This window comes from Felis catus, chromosome C1 (genome assembly GCF_018350175.1).
Source record: "Felis catus isolate Fca126 chromosome C1, F.catus_Fca126_mat1.0, whole genome shotgun sequence".
NCBI classification, from domain to species: domain Eukaryota; kingdom Metazoa; phylum Chordata; class Mammalia; order Carnivora; family Felidae; genus Felis; species Felis catus.
The window spans coordinates 1,957,246-1,979,576 of NC_058375.1; the positions used below are offsets into that span (position 1 = coordinate 1,957,246).

The 22,331-nt window shown below is 68.9% G+C and overlaps 1 protein-coding gene across 6 annotated transcripts in view; it reads right to left on the reverse strand.

The window, feature by feature from the left end:
* MEGF6 (multiple EGF like domains 6) overlaps positions 1-22,331 on the reverse strand; it is a 92,279-nt gene continuing 69,948 nt past the window's right edge. For 2 of the 6 annotated variants that reach the window (XM_045034970.1, XM_023257999.2), the window contains exons 6-37: positions 21,185-21,310; positions 19,259-19,381; positions 18,169-18,291; positions 17,895-18,032; positions 17,363-17,482; positions 16,921-17,043; positions 16,264-16,440; positions 15,972-16,103; positions 15,257-15,385; positions 13,765-13,893; positions 12,932-13,066; positions 12,709-12,843; positions 10,083-10,208; positions 9,377-9,508; positions 9,171-9,299; positions 8,935-9,066; positions 8,287-8,415; positions 8,081-8,209; positions 7,704-7,832; positions 7,153-7,281; positions 6,754-6,882; positions 6,405-6,533; positions 6,136-6,264; positions 5,853-5,984; positions 5,621-5,749; positions 4,901-5,029; positions 3,781-3,909; positions 3,471-3,599; positions 3,029-3,157; positions 2,809-2,940; positions 2,128-2,256; positions 1-617 (exon numbers count right to left, since the gene is read on the reverse strand). In XM_045034970.1, coding sequence (XP_044890905.1) covers positions 553-617; positions 2,128-2,256; positions 2,809-2,940; positions 3,029-3,157; positions 3,471-3,599; positions 3,781-3,909; positions 4,901-5,029; positions 5,621-5,749; positions 5,853-5,984; positions 6,136-6,264; positions 6,405-6,533; positions 6,754-6,882; positions 7,153-7,281; positions 7,704-7,832; positions 8,081-8,209; positions 8,287-8,415; positions 8,935-9,066; positions 9,171-9,299; positions 9,377-9,508; positions 10,083-10,208; positions 12,709-12,843; positions 12,932-13,066; positions 13,765-13,893; positions 15,257-15,385; positions 15,972-16,103; positions 16,264-16,440; positions 16,921-17,043; positions 17,363-17,482; positions 17,895-18,032; positions 18,169-18,291; positions 19,259-19,381; positions 21,185-21,310 — 4,115 coding nt within the window. In that variant the 3' untranslated portion in view covers positions 1-552. The remainder of the gene's footprint in view (positions 618-2,127; positions 2,257-2,808; positions 2,941-3,028; positions 3,158-3,470; positions 3,600-3,780; positions 3,910-4,900; positions 5,030-5,620; positions 5,750-5,852; positions 5,985-6,135; positions 6,265-6,404; positions 6,534-6,753; positions 6,883-7,152; positions 7,282-7,703; positions 7,833-8,080; positions 8,210-8,286; positions 8,416-8,934; positions 9,067-9,170; positions 9,300-9,376; positions 9,509-10,082; positions 10,209-12,708; positions 12,844-12,931; positions 13,067-13,764; positions 13,894-15,256; positions 15,386-15,971; positions 16,104-16,263; positions 16,441-16,920; positions 17,044-17,362; positions 17,483-17,894; positions 18,033-18,168; positions 18,292-19,258; positions 19,382-21,184; positions 21,311-22,331) is intronic. The other 4 variants (XM_023258000.2, XM_023258001.2, XM_023258002.2 and 1 more) reach the window with 4 other exon arrangements.

Sequence of the window (22,331 nt, forward strand, 5' to 3'; positions counted from 1 at the left end):
TCACAAGGAAGCGACTGCTTCTTCCTTAAATTACTGGGTTTCACATGTACCAGAGTCCCCCACCCAGAGGCCCCTCAGAGCCCCAAGGTCCCGCGTCGGGGTTTCGTGGCGCAGGGGACGGGCAGCCTTCGGTGCCCAGGGTGCGGCGGGCGTGTCCAGCTGCCCATAAATACTTTTACATAAATACAGTGGGCTGTGGCTCCAGGCGAACAGACGGGGCCACAGCAGTCCCAGGGCCTAGCACCAGAAGAACCAGCTTGGGGGGCAGGGGTCCCCTGCCGCACCTGCGCCCACACCTCAGTCCCCACCCAGGGAGGCGGGCTTGCTCAGCACGCACAGCCAGTAGGGCCGGTCCACTTGTCCGGGCTCCTTGCGGCTGGGCCGGCCAGGGCCTCCCTCCCCGTGCCAGCCGATCCTTGCAGAGCGAGGGGCTGCGTGGCTGCACACGGCCCTCGGGGACGAGGCTGCGGCTGGAGTCCTGGCCTACGGGCGCCCTCCTCAGTCGTCGCCAGAGCACCCGGGAGACGGGCCTGCTTGACTGCTGCCTCTGCGCTAGTGTTTCTGTGCCCTGCTGCTGAGCCCAGGTGCTGGTCCGTCCGAGGCCGGTTGCAAGGCCGCTGTAGGGACAGGGGAAAGGAGGGTCAGCCCCGGGGCACGGAGAAACTCTCGACCCGGCCAGTTCTGGGCTCCCACTTCAGGTGTCCCCTCCTGCCCCTCCAGCTCCAGGCCGATGAAGGGGAGACAGCCCAGCCCTTCCCCCCCAGCTTCTGCACCGCCCCGTGTCTGAGGTCCAGATTCTGGCCTGCCCGCCACCCTGTGGGGCCTGGGTTATAAGTAATTACATGCACAATCTTCATCCCTCCTCTGGCCTCAGTCTCCTGGTAACAGACCAGTGACACCAGCAAATGCCTCTCTGCCACCTAGGCCTGTAGGGCCCTCCCTCTGCAAATGAAAGCCCCCAGTGCCCCAGGCCAGTATCACGGAGGGCCGGGAAGAGGGACTTTGAGGCTGGATGGAGAGGGGTTTCACTAGAAGCTAGCCGCTCCACTCCAGGAAAGTGAGCAGGGCCCAGAACTGCAAGGCAGGGAGGCCTCGCCTCTCCTCCTTTCCACCGGGCTCAGGGGTGACACAGGTCCCAGACCCTTGCCACCTGTCCAGGCTGCTAGGACCGCCTAGCAGCGCCTGCGGCGCAATCCCACAGCCGACCACCAGGTGCCGCCGTGGGTGGCGCTGCGTCCCGAGCCGCAGCCCGGCAAGCCCCGCCTCCACCGCCCCGCCCCCACCCCGCCTCCCGTGAGACCCCGCCCCCGGAACTCCCAACACTCCTGGGCCCAGGGCCGCCTCAGACAGGCTGGAAGGCACGTTTGCACAACATCCGGCCCGCATTTGGGGTTCCCAGCCGAGGACCTGTCTGGAATCCCCACCCAGCCTGGCTCCTGGCTTCACCTGTGTGCACAACCCGTCCGCGCGGGCCCCAGACGGGCCCCAGGCACGACCTTCTCAGCACACACAGCCCTTCCCCTCAGCAGGCTGGGTCTGGGCAAGCTGACCGCGGAACCCCAGGGGCACCGCAGAGCTCTGCCTGCAGAGGCACGTCCCCCCAGGGGGCTGAGGGGCCAAGGTGCAGTTCCTACACCCTCCCTCACTGCCTGGGGGTGCAGGCAGGCACCGACGTGCACAGGGGCACGGGCACGCACCAGCGTGCACACACACGGGTTAGCATATAGACTGCAGCACACGCGCGCGCACACACACACACACACACACACACACACACACACGGGCGCACCATCACGCTCTGGTTCACACACGCAGGGCAAGGAGGGGAGGGGTGGAGGGCCAGGTCAGCGGATGCATTCAGCCCTGCCCCGGGGGTTGAGCCCACCCTTGCTGCTGTCTAGGGCCGCCGTGGGCGGCTGGCGCGGCAGAACCCGGCCCCACGGTCCGCACCTCGCCCATCAGCAGCCGTACGGACAACAGGGGTACCCAGCTGGGATGGTGATGTCCTCGCAGGGGCGCCGTGTGTGGGGAGGAGGGATGGGGCCCGCGCCAGGGGTGGGGCGGACGCCGGGGGTGGGGCTGAGAAGCATGTCGCCCTCCCTCCACCCCCTCGGGAGCCTGGCTCACCTTGCTGGCAGGTGGGCCCAGTGTAGCCGTCCACGCAGTGGCACTGCCCATTGACGGGGTCACAACCGGCCCCAGCTCCGCAGCTACAGCGCAAGGCACAGCCTGGCCCAAAGAAGCCCGGTCTGCAGTCTGCAGGCAGCACGAAGTAGCAGAGACAGGCCTGAGGGTCCGTCCACCTGCCCTGCCCAGGGGACCCAGGCCCTCTGTGCAGGAGCGTGAGGGAGCGGAGGCCCCAGGCCTTGCTTTCCCCGCCCCACGTGAGCTCCCACACCAGAAAACGCCAGGTACCGGGTACCTGCCCGGTGTCACCACCCCGCTCCCCGCTCGGCCCTGGGGCTGGCAGAGGGGGCCTGGCGGTCAGGGACGCTCCTCCCCGGGTCAAGCTGAGCGCACAACCGTGAGCTCATGTGTGCGGCCCCTCCTCCGTCCGGGCAGGCTGGCGGATCAGGCAGGTCTCCAACCCGCCCAACCGGGCCCCCGCTCTGGCCAGAGAGCAGAGTGTGGGGCCTTGACGACCCTGAGCAGGAGCCTCATGCTGGGCGCCCCCTCCAGCAGCTGCCCCCCACAGAGGGGGGAGATGTGCCCAGGGCGGAGCACAGCTGAGGCTCCACCTGCACCAGCAGCACTCGCCAAAGGCAGAGACCCACACCTGTGCCCCACCAAGCGGGACCCCAGACTTACCACGGTCACAGGTGGCCCCTGTGCGCCCTGGGGGGCAAAGGCACTGGCCGGTGACGGGGTCGCAGGGTGCCCCGGCCTCGCAGTCACAGTGCTGGCGGCAGCCCTCTCCAAATGAGCCTGCTTCACACCCTGCTGGGAGGCAGCGGGCTCGGTGTCCCCTCCGGTCCCCGCGCCAGACTGGACAGGGCCAGGGTCGCACGCAGGAGCGCAGGGCACTCACCCCTCTCGCAGAGCTGGCCGTGGAAGCCGGCGGGGCAGAGACACCGGCCGCTGACGGGGTGGCAGGAGGCTCCGTGCTGACACTCACATGCCACCTGGCAGCCAGCCCCGTGGAAGCCAGGGGGACAGGCTGAAGGGGACCCGCGTTAGAGTCCCCACCTCAGTTGGCCCAGAGTGAGCAGAGGGCTTGGTTCCAAGGCTCGCGTCCCCCCTTCCCCCTCCCAGGCCTGGGGAGCTCCCCCATCGCGGCTGGGGCTCGGGTGGGAGGTCCGCCGGCTCGCACGTGACCCCTGGCCTCGGACTCCCACGGTGAGCGGGGCCGGGCCCCAAGCCATCCGCCCCGCGGGGAGGGACGGGGACGGCGGCCATTGCCCCGGAAGCCCAGGTGGGCCCTGACGTGGCAGGGGCGGATGCCGGGCAGGGGTCCCCTCCCCAGGACTCACGGTGCTGGCAGGCCTGGCCGTAGAAGCCGGGGCCGCAGCGGCAGGCGCCCGTGGCGGGCTCACAGGTGCCGCTGTTCTGGCACGAGCACTCCAGGCGGCAGGCGGCGCCGTAGCGACCGGGAGGGCAGGCTGCGGAGAGAGCGGGGACGTGAGGGGCGGCCCCCCCACGCCAGCCTGATTCCAGCGGCCTCGGGAGCCTGGCCCAGACCCGCGGCGGCCCCCGAGCCCCACGCTCTCCAGGGGGCCCAGAGCCCCCCCCCCCCCCCCCCCCGCATCGAGGCCCTGGCCCTCCGGCCGCCCGGGAGCTCACCCAGCTCACACCGCGGCCCCGTCCAGCCTAGGCCGCAGGAGCAACTGCCGTTGGTGGCGTGGCACAGGCCCCCGTTTCTGCAGGAGCACGTGTGCTCGCAGCTTACGCCAAACCGGTTCCGAGGGCAGCCTGGAGGCAGAAGTCAGGCGCTGCTCACGGCTCTGGCCGGGGCTGGACACGCTTGGGGACACGTCCCCACCACGTCAGACCTTCCTTCAACAGACGCCTTCTGGGGCCTGCTGGTGCCGGTCTCCACCCCCAGGGACACGAGCGCCAGGGAGTGACACGAGCCGTGTCCTGCTCATTCATCCGTTCTCTCAGTTAGCAAATGCCAGGGCTGGCTGGGCGCCAGGGACGATCAGGATGAAAGGGGCCAGCGGCCTCCAGGGCACGGGAGTGCCCGCCCAGCTGGCAGGAGGTGGTCAGGGAAGCCTTCCTGGAGGCGGCGGCCCTCCGCACAGGCACACCCTCTGGGCTGAGGAGGAGGCCGGGCTGCCATGCCCCCCGGTGGCCTCTGATTGTAATACGACTGACCGTGGCTGCCGTGCTCCCCTGGAGGCGAAGACACAGCCTAGCTACAGCCGGGCCATAAGGCTTATGACTCCTTACTGCCGCTGGTTAAGAATGGGGGTTTGTCACTGACTCCTTGAGGAGGACTAAAAAAAGCAGAGAGCTCAGCTCTACCAGGGTGGGGGGGCCAGGCCAAGGGGCTGTAGCTGTGGCCGTGGGGCCCGGGCGCCATCATGGGCACAAGCCACCCCTGTTCTCCCCCATGCCTCGTGCTCCAGACGTCCCTCTACCTGGGGTCCCTGGCCTCTTGGGCCAGCAGAAAGGGCCAGCGGGACGCTATGCCAAGGGGCCATGAGCCAGGAAGCTGGCTCTGTCCTCAGACGAAATAGCTGCTTGACCCGACCCCCCGCCCGCCCACCATCTGCTGGGAGGGTCCGGGTTGGAACTTGTTCGGCCCCCACGAGCCCCTTGGGATCGCCGGAGACCATCAGCATGAACGTACCACCCGGTTTTGGGGGCCCAGGTCTCCCCTGGGGAACCCATGGCTCCAGCCCATCGGCCCCGCTCCCGAGGGCTGACACGGACAGTGACGGGTGGAGTCCGTGCTCACCGTGCTCACAGTGGAGGCCGGTCCTCCCCGGGGGACAGGTGCAGCTGCCATTCACGGGGTCGCAGGCCGCTCCCTGCCCACACCTGCACACACGCGCACAGCCAGGACCGAAGCGGCCCTGTGGACAGGCTGCCGGGAGGAGACGGGAGGGTGGCCGCCGCTGCCGGCTGCCCTTCTCTCTGCCACGTCGGCCCAGGGACAGGAAGGGGCAGGGGGAGCCCTGTGTCTGGCCCGGACGGGGCGGAGGCGACCTCCTCCCGTGCCCCCACCCGCCCTGGCATCTCCCCTCTACCCACGGGTCGGCTGGGGGCCAGGCCTGCTCTGCAGCGACAGTGACTCACTGATGCCCCCACCCCACCCCCACCAGCCCAGCCAGGCTCCCGGATGGGCGGGAAGTCCCCACATGACTCAGAGAAAGGCACTTTTCTCAGCTGGATGCCTGGCCGGCCTCTGCACAGAGGTCCACAAGCCCCTGCCGGGCGTGGCTGGGGGGCCTGGGGTGGGGGGGGGGTAGAGTGGGGACAGGTGAAAGGGACAGAGTTGACCGGCAGGGACACTGGGGTCACACTGACACCCCCCACCTTAGCCCAGCCTGGGGCCAGCAGGAGAATCGGGGGCGGGGGGGGGGGGGCAGATGGTCAGGGGCCCTGCCCACCGAGGCACAGAGGGCAGCCACCCCCTCCCTCAACCAGCCACCCAGCCCTCGCCCCAACCACTCACCCAGGCTGCAGTCGGCCCCAATGAACCCAGCAGGGCAGAGGCAGGCGCCGGTGGCCGCATCACAGGAGCCCCCGTGGAGACACCCACACGGCTGCTCACAGCCGGGTCCAAACCGCCCAGGGGGGCACCCTGCGAGGACAGGGGCCGTTGCCAGGGGCCAGGAGCTGGGCCGGGCCCGCGGCAGTGCGCAGCCCTCCCAAGGACGGCCCGGCGGGCGGCCCGGCGCACTCACGCTGCCGGCAGCCGGAGCCGTGGTAGCCAGCGGCACACGTGCAGGTCCCCAGGGCGGGGTGGCAGGTCTGGTTCTCGCTGGGACAACGGCACTTCTGCCCACAGCGCTCCCCAAAGGTGCCTGGCGGGCAGGCTGGGGCACAGGCGGAGGTCGGTCCCGGCCCAGCTCGGGAGCCCCCTCTGTCCGCCCCAGAACCGCCCCCCTGCAGAGCACCCCCCCCACCATGGGGGTGCCGCTCCAGGGGGACGCACAGCCCCGTGCCCGCCCGGGCGGGGTCACCTACCCTGCTCGCAGCTGGGCCCCGTGAGGCCCGCTGGACAGCGACACTCCCCGGTGACGTGGTGGCAGGCGGCGCCCGGCGGGCACTGGCAGCGCTGGCCACAGTCCTTTCCGAACCGGCCACGCGGGCAGGCTGCGGGAAGCCATGTGCTGGGGTGGCAGGGAGCCCCGGGGCCGGCGCGGGCCGGGCCGGGGAGGGGGGGGGCACGGCGTCAGGGCCCACCCCCACCCGAGCAGCGGGGCCCCCGGGTGCGGCGGCGCCGAGGGGCTCACCGTTCTCACACTGCGAGCCCCTCCATCCCGGGGGGCAGAGGCAGGCCCCCGTGACGTGGTGACAGGTGGCTCCCCGCCGGCAGGCACAGCGCTCCTCGCAGTGAGCCCCAAACGTGCCTTCGGCACAGGCTGCAGGCAGAGGGCTGGGTCGGGCTCCGGGGGTTCAAGCGGGGCCCCCCCAGCCCTCCCACAGGAGACCCCTGGGAGCTCAGACAGCCGCCCCTGCCCCCACCTGCCAAGTGACCCCTCACTGGGCCCTCCACCCTGCAGGGAGGCTGAGGCCAGCCCCTGATGGGCCCAGAGGGACTCCCGGACTTCCCCTGACCGGCCCCCAATCTGGCCCACTCACGGCTCTGACACTCGTCCCCGGTCCAGCCGGCTGGGCAGAGGCAGCGGCCTGAGTACCGGTCACAGAGGCCACCGTTGAGGCACCTGCAGCTGTGTTGGCAACCGGCCCCGAAGCGTCCCGGCAGACATTCTGCAGGGTACAGTGCTCCGGGAGTGCCCTGTGCCCCCCGTGCCCAGGAGACCCCCACCCCGCCCAGGGCCTTGCACCCCACATCGAGAAGGAGAGGTGCCTGGGGCTGGCCACACTACGGGTCTAGGGCCACAGCCCCCAGCAGCAGGAAGCCGCCTCTGCCCACGGAGGTCGGGGGGGGGGGGGGGGGGGCGTGCCAGGACACTCGGAGCACCCGCCCCGGACCCCGGGTCCCTCCTCCTCCTCCTCTACCGCCTGACCCGTGCTCACCCTCCTCACAGGCTGGGCCACCCCAGCCCTCTGGGCACGTGCAGTGGCCTGAGACAGGGTCACAGGTGCCCCCGTGCTGGCAAAGGCAGGAATGTTGACAGTTCTCGCCGTAGAGGCCTGAGGGGCAGGCTGGAAGGGGGGGGGCAGCACCCCACCAGTCAGCCCAGCAGGGCCAACGCCTCTCCCCTGTCGAGGGCTGGCCCTGGTGGTTCTGTGCTTTCCAGCCACCCCAAAACCCAACACCAGGCTCTGTGGGGAGGACCTCCCCCAGGGCTGTGTGTAAGATAACCTGCCCCAGGCCACCCCGGGCCCCCAACCCACCTCGGGGGGGGGCTCGGCACCCTCCTGCCCCCCCAGGTGCCGCGGGCCCCGTGGGGGTGTGAAAGGCCCCGGTCCTCCCTGCCCGTCGCTCCCGGTGAAACGCGCGTCACCGGCATCCCATGCCCACGTGACCCTGCACGGCTCATCGAAGGGCTGACACAATCCTTGGTTCCAGACCACCGGGGGTGGGACTGTTTGCTCCTAAAGGACCCCTCCTCGGGAGGGCTTACCCTCCAGGCAAGTGGGGCCCATCCAGCCAGGGCCACAGCGGCACTGTCCGTGGACAGGGTCACAGGAGGCCCCGTTGAAGCAGGTGCAGGCTTGGCTGCAGTTGTGTCCGTAGGAATGGGCTGGGCAGGCTGCAGGACAGGGGACAGTCAGGGGCCTGGGGAGCGGCCCTGGCCGGGGCTGCAGCAGATCCGGGGCAGCTGGGCACAGGCAGGGTGGCCACAGAGACCAACATGCTGGCCCTTGTGGGCAAAAGCAGCGTTTCCCAGGTGGCCACCAGGCAGCATCGAACACCCAGGATGAGGCCCTAGACGCGAGTCTGGCTCGGTGGACCCGGCCCCCCTCCCGTAGCCCCCGGGGCCGCCTGGGCCTCTCGTACCCTGGGCACAGCGGGGGCCCCGGCGGCCGGCGGGGCAGAGGCAGGAGCCGCTCACGGAGTCACAGGAGGCTCCGGCGACACAGTCACAGACGCCACGGCAATCCAGTCCAAAGAAGCCCGCCGGGCAGGCTGAGGAGAGCGGGCGGTGATGGGAGACAGCCAGGAAACGGGGCCCACCGCCAGCCCCGGCCCACGGCCCAGCTCACCACGTTCACAGAAGGTTCCCCTCCAGCCGGCCGGGCAGGTGCAAGCCCCGCTGACGTGGTCACAAGCTGCCCCGTGCTCACACTGGCACCGCCGCCCGCAGCCCGGCCCAAAGTAGCCCTGGGGACACCCTGAGCCGTGCAGCCCCCGCCCAGCGTCAGCCGGAGGTGGGGAGACACTGACAGACACCTGCCTGCGCCTCTGCCATCCGAGCTGGGGGACGGGACCGTGGGGCAGTCCCCAAGGGACTCATCTTCCTGCCTCCACCCCCTCCCTGCCCAGCCAGCTAAGGACTGAGCCCCCAGGAGAGGAGCCCCAGGCATGACTTTGGACTCCCTGGGCCCAGCTGTAGGGGGGCACACACAGAAGGTCGTGGCCCTTGGTCCCCCCCCCCTCCGGGTGCCCCGTGGGGTGCAACAGACCCCACCCCTCCCTGTCTGCTGCTCCAAGTGTGCCTGTATCTCAGGCCCAGGTACATGGGGGCTGCCTGGGCCCAGCAGGGCAGGGGGAGCTGGGGGGGCAGGGGGAGCTGGGGGGGCAGGGGGAGCTGGGGGAGGGGACCCCTGCCTGTCCCAGGACTAGGGCCCCCAGCACTTGCGTGCGTGCGTGCACACGCGTGGGAGCACGGCTGTGGGCGGGCCAGGACTCACGCTGCTCGCACCGCGGGCCCGTGTAGCCGGCCTCACACGCACACAGGCCGCTGACCGCATCACAACTCCCGTGGCCTACACTGCAGCTGCAGGTGTGGCTGCAGTTGGGTCCCCAGTGGCCGCTGTCGCAGGCTGCAACACAACCCAGGTCAGCCCGCACAGGCCCGGCAGAACCCACGAGCAACCCGTCTCCTCCTCGCCCCCCCACCCCGGCCCCGGGCCCCGGGCCCACACACCTCTCTGGCAGCTGAGGCCGGTCCACCCGGGGGCACAGCTGCAACGTCCGGTCACCGGGTGGCAGTGCCCGTCATTGGCACAGGAGCACCTCATCTGGCAGCCGGGCCCAAACCAGCCCGCCGGGCACGCTGCAGGACGAGGAAGCGTGAGCGGTGGATGGGGCCGCCCGGGCTAGGGTCTGAGGTCGGGGGGACATGGGACTCACCGTCCTGGCAGCGGCTGCCCGTGTAGCCGGGGCGGCACAGGCAGGCTCCGGTCGCGGGCTCGCAGACGGCACCGTGCTCACACGCGGGGCAGATCTCCTGGCAGCCCGGCCCCCAGCGGCCTTCGGGACAATCTACCCCCCCACCACAGCCAGTCAGTCTCCCCGGGGGCCTTGCTGGCCCGGGGGAGCACGGTACCGACCCTGTGTCCCAGCCTAGCGGTGGCACCAACTGAGCCGGCCCAGGGGAGGGAGAGGAACGGGTCATGGGAGCCCCCGGCCCCTCCTTGGGCTGCGGGCTGCAGAGGACCACCCCCAAAGAGGAGCCCCTGCCCCAGGACAGCTCAACAGGCAAAATGGGGAGTGCATCAGAGAGGCTGGGAGACCCCCATAAGCCGGCAGCCCAGAGGGCACAGCACCGCCCACAGGGAGGGCAGGCGGCTCAGCTGGCCGGTCCGTCGCCGTGGCTGACGGGCTCCTGGTGCACGTAGGTCAGCTCGGTCCCCACCCCCAGACCCAAGCGTGATTCAGCGTGGGGTCTCAGCTGCTGAGGATGGGGCCGGGGTCTGCAGGCCTCCGGGGCGGGGGCCAGGGCTGGGGGTCCCCAAATGCAGTTGGGGCTGGGGTCCCCAAACACGGTCTGGGCTGGGACCACCCAGCCTTGTGCAGTGCAGGGGGGAGGGGATCTCAGGACACTGCTACCACTCACCTGCCCCACAGTCATCCCCAGTCCTCCCCGGAGGGCACTGGCATTGCCCTGTGACCCGGTCGCAGGGTGCCCCCCCACAGGAGCAGGAGCCCGAGCAGTTCACACCGAACGTCCCCTCCGGGCACTCTGCAGGAAGGAACAGGTAGGTGGGGCCTCGCCAACCCCCTACCCCAGTGGGGCTGCTGGGCACAGCCAGAGTCCCCTGGGTGACCATGGTGGTCATAGGAACAGGCAAGGCACAGAGCACGCCGGCAGGGAGGAGCCTGCTTGGGCTGACCGTGCACGGGGTAGGTGGGGGCAGGGGGCACAGGGAGGACTCTGCGGGCCCCCAAGCACACTGGAGCTGGAGGCAGTTCTGCCCTCCTTCCTCCCCCCTCCCTGCCAGCCAGGAAGCCCAGGACAGGCGTGGCCCCATCTCAGATCCCCAAAGAGTAGGGGCTGGGTGAGGCGGGGGTCTACACACACCACTTTACCCCCAGCTGTGGCCCTCTCCCCGCAGGATGGGGGCTACCGTGGGAGCCAGACACATTAGGAGGGTGGAGGGCCTCCCAGAGTCCTGGGGCCCCCTCCTCCTCTGCCCAGCAGAGGGGCAGCAAGACCCTGGGGGAAGAGCCAAGACCAGGGAGAGAGAGCCTGCTGAGGGGCGAAGACGCCGGGCTCTGCGGGTGCAGGTGCTGGGAGCCTCTGCGCCCTCCCCAAGAGAACACACAGAGCCCAGGGCGCCCTAAGCCTCCGACCAGCCTGGGCACGGCCTCCCCCACACCGCACAGTAACCCTGGGCCCCCCTGCAGCTCTGCCCCTTGCCACAGGAAAGCTCTGGCAGGCCCAGGAAGGAGGGCGCAGCCCCTGGAGGGGACGGGCTGTGGGGCCGAGCTCCACGCCCAAGGAATCAAAAAGTGCCCTTGGGGGAGTGGGGAGCAAGCACCCTGCCCTGGGGCAGAGTGTCGGAGGGGTGGGTGGAGTCCCTGGAGGGGGCTCTGGGACTGAGGACACATCTGCGGACCCTTGTCCTGAGGGCCCATCCTGGGCGGGGCGCGCACCCGCCTCCCCCCGCCCCCGGGGCAAGGGCACCTGAGCAGGACCGGAGGCGCGCGCACACGGGCAGCCGTGCAGTGGGGACCAGGGGACGGAGGCCGGTGACGGCACCAGCTGAAGCTGTCCCGTGGGGCCTCAGGGGGCCCGGCAGACTCGCATTTGGGGTGGTAAATCTCTCCAGACCGACAGGAGTGGGGAGCCCATCACTCCCAAAAAAATATGCATGGCATTTCCTGTGCTGCATCCTTAGGGCGCAAGAAACTATCAAAGAGAAAAGGGAAAGAAACAAGGAAACCCAGCAGAGAAGGGCTCCAGGTAGACGGTGTCCGGAGAGACCTCCTGCCCCTCCCTGGGGCAGCTGCCCAAGTGTGTGCTGTGCTCACAAGCACTCCCGTGAGTGTCCAGTGGGGTGGGGGGAGGCAGAGAGAAGAGTCAGGGGTCCCCAAGGCAAGTCTGTAACTCGCTGAGCTCTGCTGGGGCTTGTAGGACAGGAGAGCAGATGTGTGCAGCTACTAAAGACCTCCAGACACCGCAGAGCCCCTTGGGGTGCACAGGGGGTTGGGGGTCCAGGCTGGGTTCCCAGCCCCCCACACACTCCTCCTGGACCCCTGGGACCCGAGAGCTCTGCGAGATCATCACCTTGGCCTCTAGGACTACCCCTCTAGAGGGACCTGGCCTGGTGCACAGGGAGACACTGACTCATCTCAGGCTGGGTAGTGGCCTCCAATCCCCTCCTTGTTCCCGGGACGGGACAGGCCAAGACTAGGGGGAGCTCGAGCCAGCCAGTCCCCCCCGTCAAAGAATGCTCACACCAGTGGACCGCTCAGGCCGGGCAGTTCCCATCCACTTGGGCCAACAGGTGCAAACAGTGCTCACACCGTGTGTTCTGGAAGGTCCCCACTTGTCCACACCCCAAGAGTAGGGCTGGGCAGCCCCAGGACCCACGCGGGGGGCTTTCTTCCTCCTCATCTGCCTGCGGCGTGTGAGCACCAGAGGGGCCTCCAGCCTCGCCCACCGCTCTGCCCATGTCCTTCACCGCGTGGCCAGGGCAGCCGTGCGGGGGGCCTTCTGTCACTCACCACGCTGCACTTCCAGCCCAATATTGTGCTTCAAGTCGCCCCTGCAGGAGCAGCTGCCAGGGTCCCGCACTCAGACCCACCATGAGGGAGCTGCCCCGGGTCCCCCAGACTCAGACCCCCCAGGACGGAGCTGTCCCGGGTCCCACACTCAGACCCACCGCGAGAGAGCTGCCCCGGGTCCCCCAGGCTTAGACCCACCGGGATGGAGCCCCCAGCACACTGAGCACGTTCTAGCTGACCAGTGGAGGGGCAGACCCCTTCCCTGGGCCAGGCCCCGAGCACAGACTTACTCCTTCCCCAGCAGCCCTGACAGGTGCACCGGGACCAGCAGACCAGTGCCGAGTCACCCCTGCATGACCAGGGCGGGGCCACGGCAGGTGCAAGTGCCACGGGGCCAGGCTGGCGGCTTCACTCCACCTCCTGCTCCCGTCACTTCTGGGGCCCAGTGCCCGGCACAGGCAGGTGACCCCCACCCTACCCAACCCTGGGCGCCCCTCGGGCTGGCCACTGACCTTGGTCACAGTCCTTCCCCCAGTAGCCGGCGGGACACTGCTTCCCACACTGGCCGCTGACGGGGTCACAGGCCACGCCCTGAGGGCAGGCACATGCCTGCAGGCACCCCGGCCCAAAGAAGCCTGGCTCGCACTCTGCAGGGGGGCAAGGAGAGAGGGGCCTGCAGGGTCGGCCAGGCTGGGGCCCTTCCCCCCACCCCCCCCCCGCACCCCCTGCACTCACCGTCCTGACACCGCTCGCCCCTGAAGCCCGCTTTGCAGGAACAGCTGCCGTCTCTCCGGTCACACGCAAGCGTGTTCCTCTGCTCGCACTGACACTCCTCCGAGCAGCCCGGCCCGAAGGCCCACGGAGGACAGGCTGCAGCCACAGAGCCCACGTGAGAGCCTGGCCACCTGCACGGGCCAGCCCCTCCTGGGTCCCAGCTCTCCAGCTCCCGCTCACTGACACGTGTCCGCGGGAGCCGCGCAGGGCGGTCCTGCCCTCCTAGCCGCTGGTGTCCCAGGGGGCTGCGACCCGCTTGCCCGTTGTATAGATGAGACACGGTCTCGGCAGAGTATGGGTGCGTGCCCGGGGTCCCACCACTTCCCAGCCGGGAGACCCTCGGACTCCCGGTTCCTCCCCTTTAAATGATCCTTCTACAGGGGAACGTGGAGAGCTCCCAGGTGAGGTCGGCTCATCGTCACCCACCTTTGCTCCATGGCCCACCAGGGAGGGGTGGCCCCGCTGGGGACTCAGGACTCCCCCTGGCTGCCAGGGAACCCCAAAAGCCAAGGTGAGCCTGTACCCCGTTCAGAGGGAAGCCAGCCCACCCACTAGCCCGGGTGGGGCCGGGAGGTAACGGGAGACACCCTGAAGGCCAGCGTAGTTCAGAGGACTAGGCTCTGAGCCCACAGCCCCGGGGGCGGACCCCACATCCCAGCCGGGGGGGCCTCTCCAGCCCGGCATCGTCATCTGCAGGTGGTGACGCCACACCCAAGCCTCAGCACGGGCAGCAAGGCACAGAAGGAGCCCTCGGCCATCCCCTTGGGCGCAGGCAGCCAGGGCGGGGGACTCACCCAGGTGGCAGAAACGGCCGTAGAGCCCCGGGTCGCAGAGGCAGGCCCCATAGAGGCGGTGGCACCGGCCACGATTGGCACAGTGGCACTTCTTGTGGCACTGCTTGCCGTAGAAGCCCTTGGGGCAGCCTGGGGGAGGCAGGGCCTGCTGAGTGACCCCCTAGACACGCCCTCAGGCCGTGGAGATGCTCCCGGGGGCCCCAGTGCCTAGCACAGGAGCTAGGAGTGGCCCGGGCCACTGGGGCAGAGGGCTCTGGTGCCACCAGCAGTCAGAGGACTCTGCACCCCAGACAGGGAGGGGCCCGGGGGGCAGGCAAGGGCACCATGAGGACAGGGCAGACACAAGATGAGCCATACATATGGCCATCTGCCCTGGCTGGCCCGTCTCCCCAGCATCTGTGGCCTGGAGGATGGCCCGGGGTGCAAAGCCAAGGACATTCTTCAGCATATGCGTGGGATGCACAGAGACTCCCCCGATCTCCCCCATCCACATCTACAGCATCCTGACTTCCGTCCCTCGGTGGTCACCTAGCCTAACCTCTGGCCCTCAGGGAAGGAGGGACACACAGCCCCAACCGGCTGTCTAAATTCCCAGGGTCTGCAGGTGAGAACCCCCCCTTGGTTATCCAAGTGGCCGAATCCCCTGAGTGTCCTTAAAAGGGAAAGGAGAGGAAAGCTGGAGATGGGAAGACGGAGGCAGAGGCTGAGGGATGCAGCCCCGGGCCCTGGAGCGCCCGGAGTCCAGGAAACTTATGCGGGGGCCGCAGAGCCCTCCCGCCCGAGGACTGGCCTGCCAGCCTCTCCCGGGACTGGTGCACTCTCTCCACAGGACCCCAGCAGAGGCCCAGGTCTCTGGGGAACCACGCCACACCACGCCACAAGCAAAAGCGAACAATGCGAGCCGTTCACGTGCCAGGAGCCCCGTGGGTCTGTTCAGGGCCCACACACGCCCTGAAGCCTCGAATGGGGAGGGGCAGAGCCCCAGGGGTGGCTTCCAGTGACTAAAACTACCCCCTTACTAAGGCAGGAAGTTCACGCACTAGCTACTTTCTGCGGCAAAAGAGGCAGAATTTTAAAGGCCTGCAGACTTAAAGGTAAAGCGTTTTTGGAAGCTTATTTATATAGACTCTCGAATTCCTTCAAAAATGTTGATGCTTCACAGTTAGGAAGGACGTTAGCGTCGTCCCATGCAATGATGGGCCCAGGCACGTTCCCTCGTGCAAATCCCACTAAGCCACCAGGAGTCTGCTTGAATGCTTCCAGGAACGGACAGCTCACTATCTTCCAGGGGAACCCATTCTGAAGGGGCTGCTTTCCTGCCAAGTCTTCACCATCAGCTCTAGTTGGGCCCCAGGCAAAGCTCGCATCCACACGGCCGCCTTCCCCACTCCCCACTCCCCACTCCCGCAGGAGGCAGGTGGCTAAGAGAAAGCCGGGAGGCCAGCTGGGAGGCCGTGTCCCATCCCCTCCACCCCAGGAGGGCTGCACCCACCGTCCTCACAGTGGGCTCCAGAGACGCCAGGGGGGCAGCGGCAGGCCCCCGTCGCGGGGTGGCAGGTCCCCCCGTTCTGACAGCTGCAGGACGAGCTACAGTTCCTCCCAAATGTGTCCGGGGGACAAGCTGCGGGCGGTGACAGCAACGCACCGGGGTCACCGGCCGCAGAAGCACTGTGGCCCCAGGAGCCCCTCTGGAGACACCGAGGCGCCTCCCGGGGTGTGAGCCCCCCAGTTCGGAAGCACCTGTGCCCCGGGCCCGGCCACGACACACGGCAGACATCACTAATCGATCACCACACTCCCTCCCTCTAAACCCCAGTACGTGCACCTCCTGTGCGGTGCTCTCAGCAGGCAAACCCTCGGGGACAGTCACCACGGCCCTGAGACCGCCCACCCACGTGCACCTGAGAGGGGCTGGTCACCGGGTGGGGGCTGGGACAGCAGGTCTCAGAGGCACTTCCAGTACCAACTCGCTGTGCGGCCTGGGTCGTGGCTGGTCCCGCCCACCGGCGGCACCCCGTCAGACCCCCTGCCGCCTGGGCTGCCGCCCCGCTTGCCCCTGCCAGTCCCCGAGGCCCCCCGGCACCTAGAGCAGCGCCTGGCTGGACGCTGCACCTGGAGGGAAGGCGGCAACGGGGAGGCCCCGGGGACCAACCCCCCTCCCCCGGCCCAGGGTGGCTGCCCGCAGGACCCCGCCCCCGAGGCCTCACTCTCATTGCAGATGAGCCCGGTCCAGCCCTCAGGGCAGTCACAGCCGTCCAGGCCCGGGAGGCAGGTGGCCCCGTTCCTGCAGTCGTCACAGGTGAGACTGCAGTCCTGGCCGAAGGAGGCGTCCAGGCACACTGGGGGCAGACCGGCAGACAGAGGTCAGGGCCCACGTGGTCCGGCCAGGCTCAGCAACCCCACCACCCCCACCACACTGTGCAAACGAGACCCCAGGGCGGGTGGCGGCTGGGCCGCCGTCCCCGACAGCAGAGCCCCCACGGCTGGGCCCGCCCGCACCGAACTTCTCCAGCAGCGTGTGCTCGCCCCGGGCCTCCACCGCTGCTGCCTCCTCCTGGGCCCCCACGTAGTCATCTTGGAAGAGGTGGGGCAGCTCGTCCTGGAGCACCGCGACGTGTGGGAGGGGCCGCACGAAGGGCAGCTGGCCATCCAGGTCCGCCTCGGGTACCTCCAGGGCTGGCGGGGGCACAAAAGCCCCTTAGCCCCTGCCACCCTCCCGTCCCGGACTCCCCCGCCCCTCAGTGCCCAGAGGCAGCTCCCACCCCCTGGGGCCCCACCTATAGCCCCTGCCGCACCCCACCTCAGCTCGATGGCAAGGGGACGTCCCAGCTGTACTCCTGACCAGATGCGGCAGGGGCGGTGTGGGGGCGGGGGGGGGGAGGGGGTCAGGGGCGGTCTCTTCCCTTGGACGCCGTCCCCGGTCCCTCTCTCACCGGGGCAGGGCAGGAACTGGACCACCCCGGACCCCTGGGCAAACCCCTGCCCTGGTGGAGGCCTGTCTGACCAGCCCCTTCCCCGACACCGCTGCCCCCAGCTTGTCCCACAGCCAGAGGCAGGACTGAGGTGGGCTCTGCCTGGCCAGGACGGGGGCGCATGGGGGCATAAGGGACAGGTGCCTAGAAGGCAGGGTCCCTGCGGTGACAGGCAGGGACTCACGGGCACAGCCTCGACGGTCCTCGTCCAGCCGGAAGCCGGCCTCACAGGAGCACTGGAAGGAGCCGGCCAGGTTGGTGCAGTGGTGCTCACAGCCGCCGCGGCCGGACGCGCACTCGTCCACGTCTGCGGGCAAACCCGGGGCTCTGGGCCTGTCCGGGGGGCCTCGGGGTCCGCCCACCCCCGGCTCCGCCCACCGGACTGAGGTCGGGGCATGCGTGACCGAGAATGACTGCGCCACAGCCGTCCCCCCACCTCCAGCGTCAGGGGGACAGCGGACACCTGCCGGGGGGGGAGGCCGGGCCAGGAGCAGGCGGGGGTGCACAGCCCGGGAGCGGGACGCGGCTGGCCGGGGGTGGGGGCGGCAGGCAGGGCAGCCAAACCCGGGTCCCCCTTGGGGGGTCCCCCCGGTCCCGCCCCGGCCCCCCAGCGGCCCCCGGCTCACCCTCGCAGCCACAGCCGTCGCTGCTGAGCCGGTAGCCTGCGTAGCAGCCACACTCGTACCCGCCGGGGCTGTTGCTGCAGACCTGCTGACAGCACGGCGAGTCCGCACAGTCGTCCACGTCTGCAGGGCGCACACAGGGCCGCTGGCACCACCTGCACGCACCCCTGCACGCGGTCACACGCACCCACGCACCTCCCCGGCCCTGCACGCGCGCGCACACACACACACACACACACACACACGGGACACATGCCCCGGCCCCAGGGCCACCCCGCCGGCTGTGGGGGCCAGACTGGGGGCCGCAGGGGGGGTGAGGAGTCCACCTGGCGGCACGGGGGACAGGGGGGCGCTTAACCAAGTGACCGAGCGGATGGGGGCCGAGGGGGCCCAGTACCGCCTTTCCCAGGCCCGCCCTTGGCCACCACCCCCGGCCGGGGGCAGAGCAAGCAGGACGGAGGGGAGCACGGGGGCATGCCGAGTCACGGCAGCCAGCAGTGCGCAGACCGGGGGCGTGTGCGGGGAGCCCGCGCACCGATGCACGTCTTCTGGTCCTGGTCCAGCTCGTAGCCACGGGGGCAGCTGCACAGGGGCCCCGCGCTGCTGTGGCTGCAGCCGTGGGAGCAGCCCCCGTTGCCGGCCTCACAGCTGTTCACGATCTCCATCTCGATCCCTGCAGTGACACCCGCCACCGGGGACGGGGGTCTGGTGACCCGCTCCCACCTGGCACGGTCCTCCCTGACCCCCTGCAGCCCCCCCCAGGCCCCTCCACACCCCCTGAGGCCGATGCCCGCCCACCGTCTACTCACGGTAGCACTGTCGGCCATCAGCGCCCAGCTCGTAGCCGGGATGGCACACGCACTTATAGGACCCCCGGGTGTTGAGGCAGCCGTGGGCACACCGCGCCTGCCCTGTGGCACATTCGTCCACATCTGGATGGGAGAGATCGAGGAGGAGGCCCCTGGGCTGCCGGCCTGGGATGCACAGCCCCCAGTGTGTGGGGGAGGGGGGGGAGCCTTGGGGTGAAGGGGCCCCTCAGCCCCATGTCCTGTTGAGACGCCCGCACACAGAGCGGCAGGGCGATGATGCCCGAGACCCTGGGTCCTGGTGTTGGTGCCGTGGGGGGCACGTCTCTCGGACGCCCGGGGAAAAGTTTGCCGCCTGCCCTGGACACACTGCATCGCCTCACAGACTCACCCTGAGGGTTACAGGGGGACATGCACAGACCCGTCCCCAGAGCCGTGTGCACGGGGAGGAGGGGGCACGCCCCAAACTCCTGTGATGGGGTAACAGACGCCCCAGGCCACTCAGCACACACCCCTGCAGCCAGGGATGAAGGACAGCTTCGTCTGGGACCTGGGACCTGGGACCAGGGACCGGGGACGATTCCGAGGGCACCGGCCCAACAAACAACCGTGGAGACATCCAGAAGCCGGCCTCGGAGACGCCACCCGGGCTCGGGTGACCTCCCTCCCTTTCTCTTCGTGATCTCTCTTCTGTTTCCCTGACGACCGTGTACTACTTAGCTAATATGGGAACTATTTAAAAAATAAAAACACAAGGGGCGCCTGGCTGGCTCAGTCGGTTAAACATCTCACTCTTGATTTCAGCTCAGGTCAGGAGCTCACGGTTTGTGGGATCGAGCCCCGCGTCGGCTCCGTGCTGCAGCGTGGAGCCTGGAGCCTGCCTCGGACTCCCTCTCCCTCTCTCTCTGCCCCTCCCCCGCTCTCAGTCTCCCTCTCTCCCCCAGAATCAATAAATAGAACATTTAAAAAATAAGGACTAAGAACACAACCCGAGGTCTCCCACCTGCTTCTGCTCAGCGTGTCCCTGCCCCCGCCCATCCCCCGCGCGAGGTGGGGTGCAGAGGCTGCCTCACCCCGGGGCGGGGCATCGTACCTTCGCAGGACCTGCGGTCCGCCCCCAGCAGGTAGCCCGCGTGGCATTCACAGTGGGCGAGCCCCCGGCGCACTTGGCACGTGTGAGCGCAGCCGCCGTTCCGGTCCGCGCACGGGTTTCTCCCTGCAGTGACAGTCCCGGGCCTCTCATGAGCTCCCCCAGGGCACCAGGCTGGGGGGGGGGGGCTCCCTCTCACAGATGCGGGAGCCCCCGAGACAGCCCGAGAAGACTCCAGAGAAGACTGGGTGCCGGCCAGCTCCTCCTGAACCTTCTAGTGGGAGCCGAGCTGCCCCCCACCCCCCCCCCGCGACCCCATGCCGCTGTGCCCCCGCTGCTCGGCCTCTCAGATCCACCCTCACTCCTGGCCTGGGACCCAGAAGGCCAAGTGGGGGTTGTGCTCTCACAGTACCTGCCCCATCCCAGCGCCCCGCCCCCCCAGTTTCCACATCTTGGGGCCCCCGGGCCTGCCCCCACCACCTCCATCAGGGAAGCTCCTCTCCACGTGGCACGCAGCCCTGAGACCCCAGGGCGAGATGCCAGGTGGCACCCTGTCCACCTCTTCCACCCGAGGGCCGGGGCCTGGGTCCCACCTGCCCACACAAAGCCCAGGGCCAACACACAGATGCCCTTCCCATCGTCCCCCACGTGCCCCGTCCTGGCCTTCCTGCTCCCAACAGATGCACGATCCCAGAGCACAGCCTAGGGGGCTCACTCCCCGTGCTCCCAGAGCACAGCCTAGGGGCTCCCTCTTCCGTGCTCCCAGAGCCCAGCCTAAGGGACTTCCTCCCCCGTGCTCCCAGAGCACAGCCTAGGGACTCCCTCCCCCGTGCTCCCAGAGCACAGCCTAGGGGCTTCCTCCTCCGTGCTCCCAGAGCACAGCCTAGGAGGCTTCCTCCACAGGGCTCCCAGAGCACAGCCCAGGGGCTCCCTCCCCCGTGCTCTCAGAGCACAGCCTAAGGGACTTCCTCCCCTGTGCTCCCAGAGCACAGCCTAGGGACTCCCTCCCCTGTGCTCCCAGAGCACAGCCTAGGAGGCTTCCTCCACAGGGCTCCCAGAGCACAGCCTAGGGGGGCTCACTCCCCGTGCTCCCAGAGCACAGCCTAGGGGCTCCCTCCTCCATGCTCCCAGAGCACAGCCTAAGGGACTTCCTTCTCAGTGCTCCCAGAACACAGCCTAGGGGGCCCCTTCCTCAGTGCTCCCAGAGCACAGCCCAGGAGCTCCCTCCTGGGAGGGCTCCCAGAGCACAGCCTAGGGGCTTCCTCCTCTGTGCTCCCAGAGCACAGCCTAGGGACTCCCTCCCCTGTGCTCCCAGAGCACAGCCTAGGAGGCTTCCTCCCTCGTGCTCCCAGAGCACAGCCTAGGGACTCCCTCTTCCGTGCTCCCAGAGCACAGCCTAAGGGACTTCCTTCTCAGTGCTCCCAGAACACAGCCTAGGGGGCCCCTTCCTCAGTGCTCCCAGAGCACAGCCCAGGGGCTCCCTCCTGGGAGGGCTCCCAGAGCACAGCCTAGGAGGCTTCCTCCTCCGTGCTCCCAGAGCACAGCCTAGGGACTCCCTCCCCCGTGCTCCCAGAGCACAGCCTAGGAGGCTTCCTCCATAGGGCTCCCAGAGCACAGCCCAGGGGCTCCCTCCCCCGTGCTCCCAGAGCACAGCCCAGGGGCTCCCTCCCCGATGCTCCCAGAGCACAGCCTAAGGGACTCCCTCCCCCGTGCTCCCAGAGCACAGCCTAAGGGGCTTCCTCTCCAGTGCCCACCAGGGGCTGGACGATGCCTCGTCGCCTCCGCTGAGGCCCCCTTCCAGCCGCAGCCCCCCAGCATCTGCCCCTGCACCCGCCCTGGGCTCAGGCTTCAGGTCCCCGGGTGGCTCTGTGGGTTATGGGAGCCCCGGTGGGGTCCAGCCTCTCTCCCGAGGGCTGGCGGCACACTCACGGACACAGCGTTTCCCGTCCTCCTGGAGCTGGAAGTCGGGGCGGCACTGGCAGCGGTGCTGGGTCACCGTGAGCTGGACACACTCGTGCTGGCAGCCGCCATTCCCCAGGGCACAAGAGTTGATGGCTGGGGACACACAGACAGGAGCCCAGGTCAGCCCAGGAGGGTGACCCGGCTGAGGGGCCTACCCTCATCAGGCACAGAGCAGGGATATCACGTGACCGCCTCCTCCAGGGAGCCCCCAGGACCCTCCTCTGCTCTGTGTTCCAGAAGCAGGGACTGTGAGAGGGCAACACTGTTCCCGCGGTGTTCACGGGCCTGGCTCTGCTCCTCAGTCCATACACAGGGTGCCCGGGACGCGGGTCTGTTTCTGGCTCCACATCCCCAGCCTGTCTGGGGACTGGGTGCAGACAGGGACTGCAGACCTACCCAGCGCCATCCAGCCCGCAGTGCAAACCACTGGGCCCCGCTGAGAGCCCGGGTGTTCGGGGCTCAGAGGCCAAGCAGACTGGGAGGTTCCCTGGAGGAGGCGGTGGGCCGGCTGTGGGTGGTGGAGACCCAGACACTTCCACTATCCTGTCGGTCAGGCCAAGGGCCAGGTGGCCAGCACAGCCCACAGGCCTGGCCCGCAGCCCCTGCCCACCCCGGGCCGTTTTTCGTCGCCTGTGGGAGGGGGAGCGGCAGGCCTGGCGGCATGGAGGAGCAGACACGGCATCCCCACAGACCGGGTGCCTGGCCTCAGGGCTCCGAGGACGCCAGGACCACGCTGTCTGCCAGGAGCAGTGTGCTTGAGAAATCCAGAACACCGCCCTCGTGAGAGACCCGACTTCCTCCCGTGAGGCATACGGCTGGGGAGCCCCTGCCCAGGGTCCCATCAGGCCCAAACCAGCACTAGGGAAGTGAGCCTAGGGGAGGACACCAGGGTGGCAGTGAGGGCTCGGTCCCCTGGCAGCACCTGCCTGCCACATGCACCGAGGAATGGCAGTGATGTGGGACCTGGGCCAGACCAAGGCCTGCATGGCAGCCGCTGTCTGATGTCCGTCAGCCCTTAAGCCCCTCCCCCACACAGCCACCTTACTCTGCACTGACCCCCCACGGCCCTGCCTGCCACACCTGAGCCACTATGACTGACTGAGCCACCGGCACC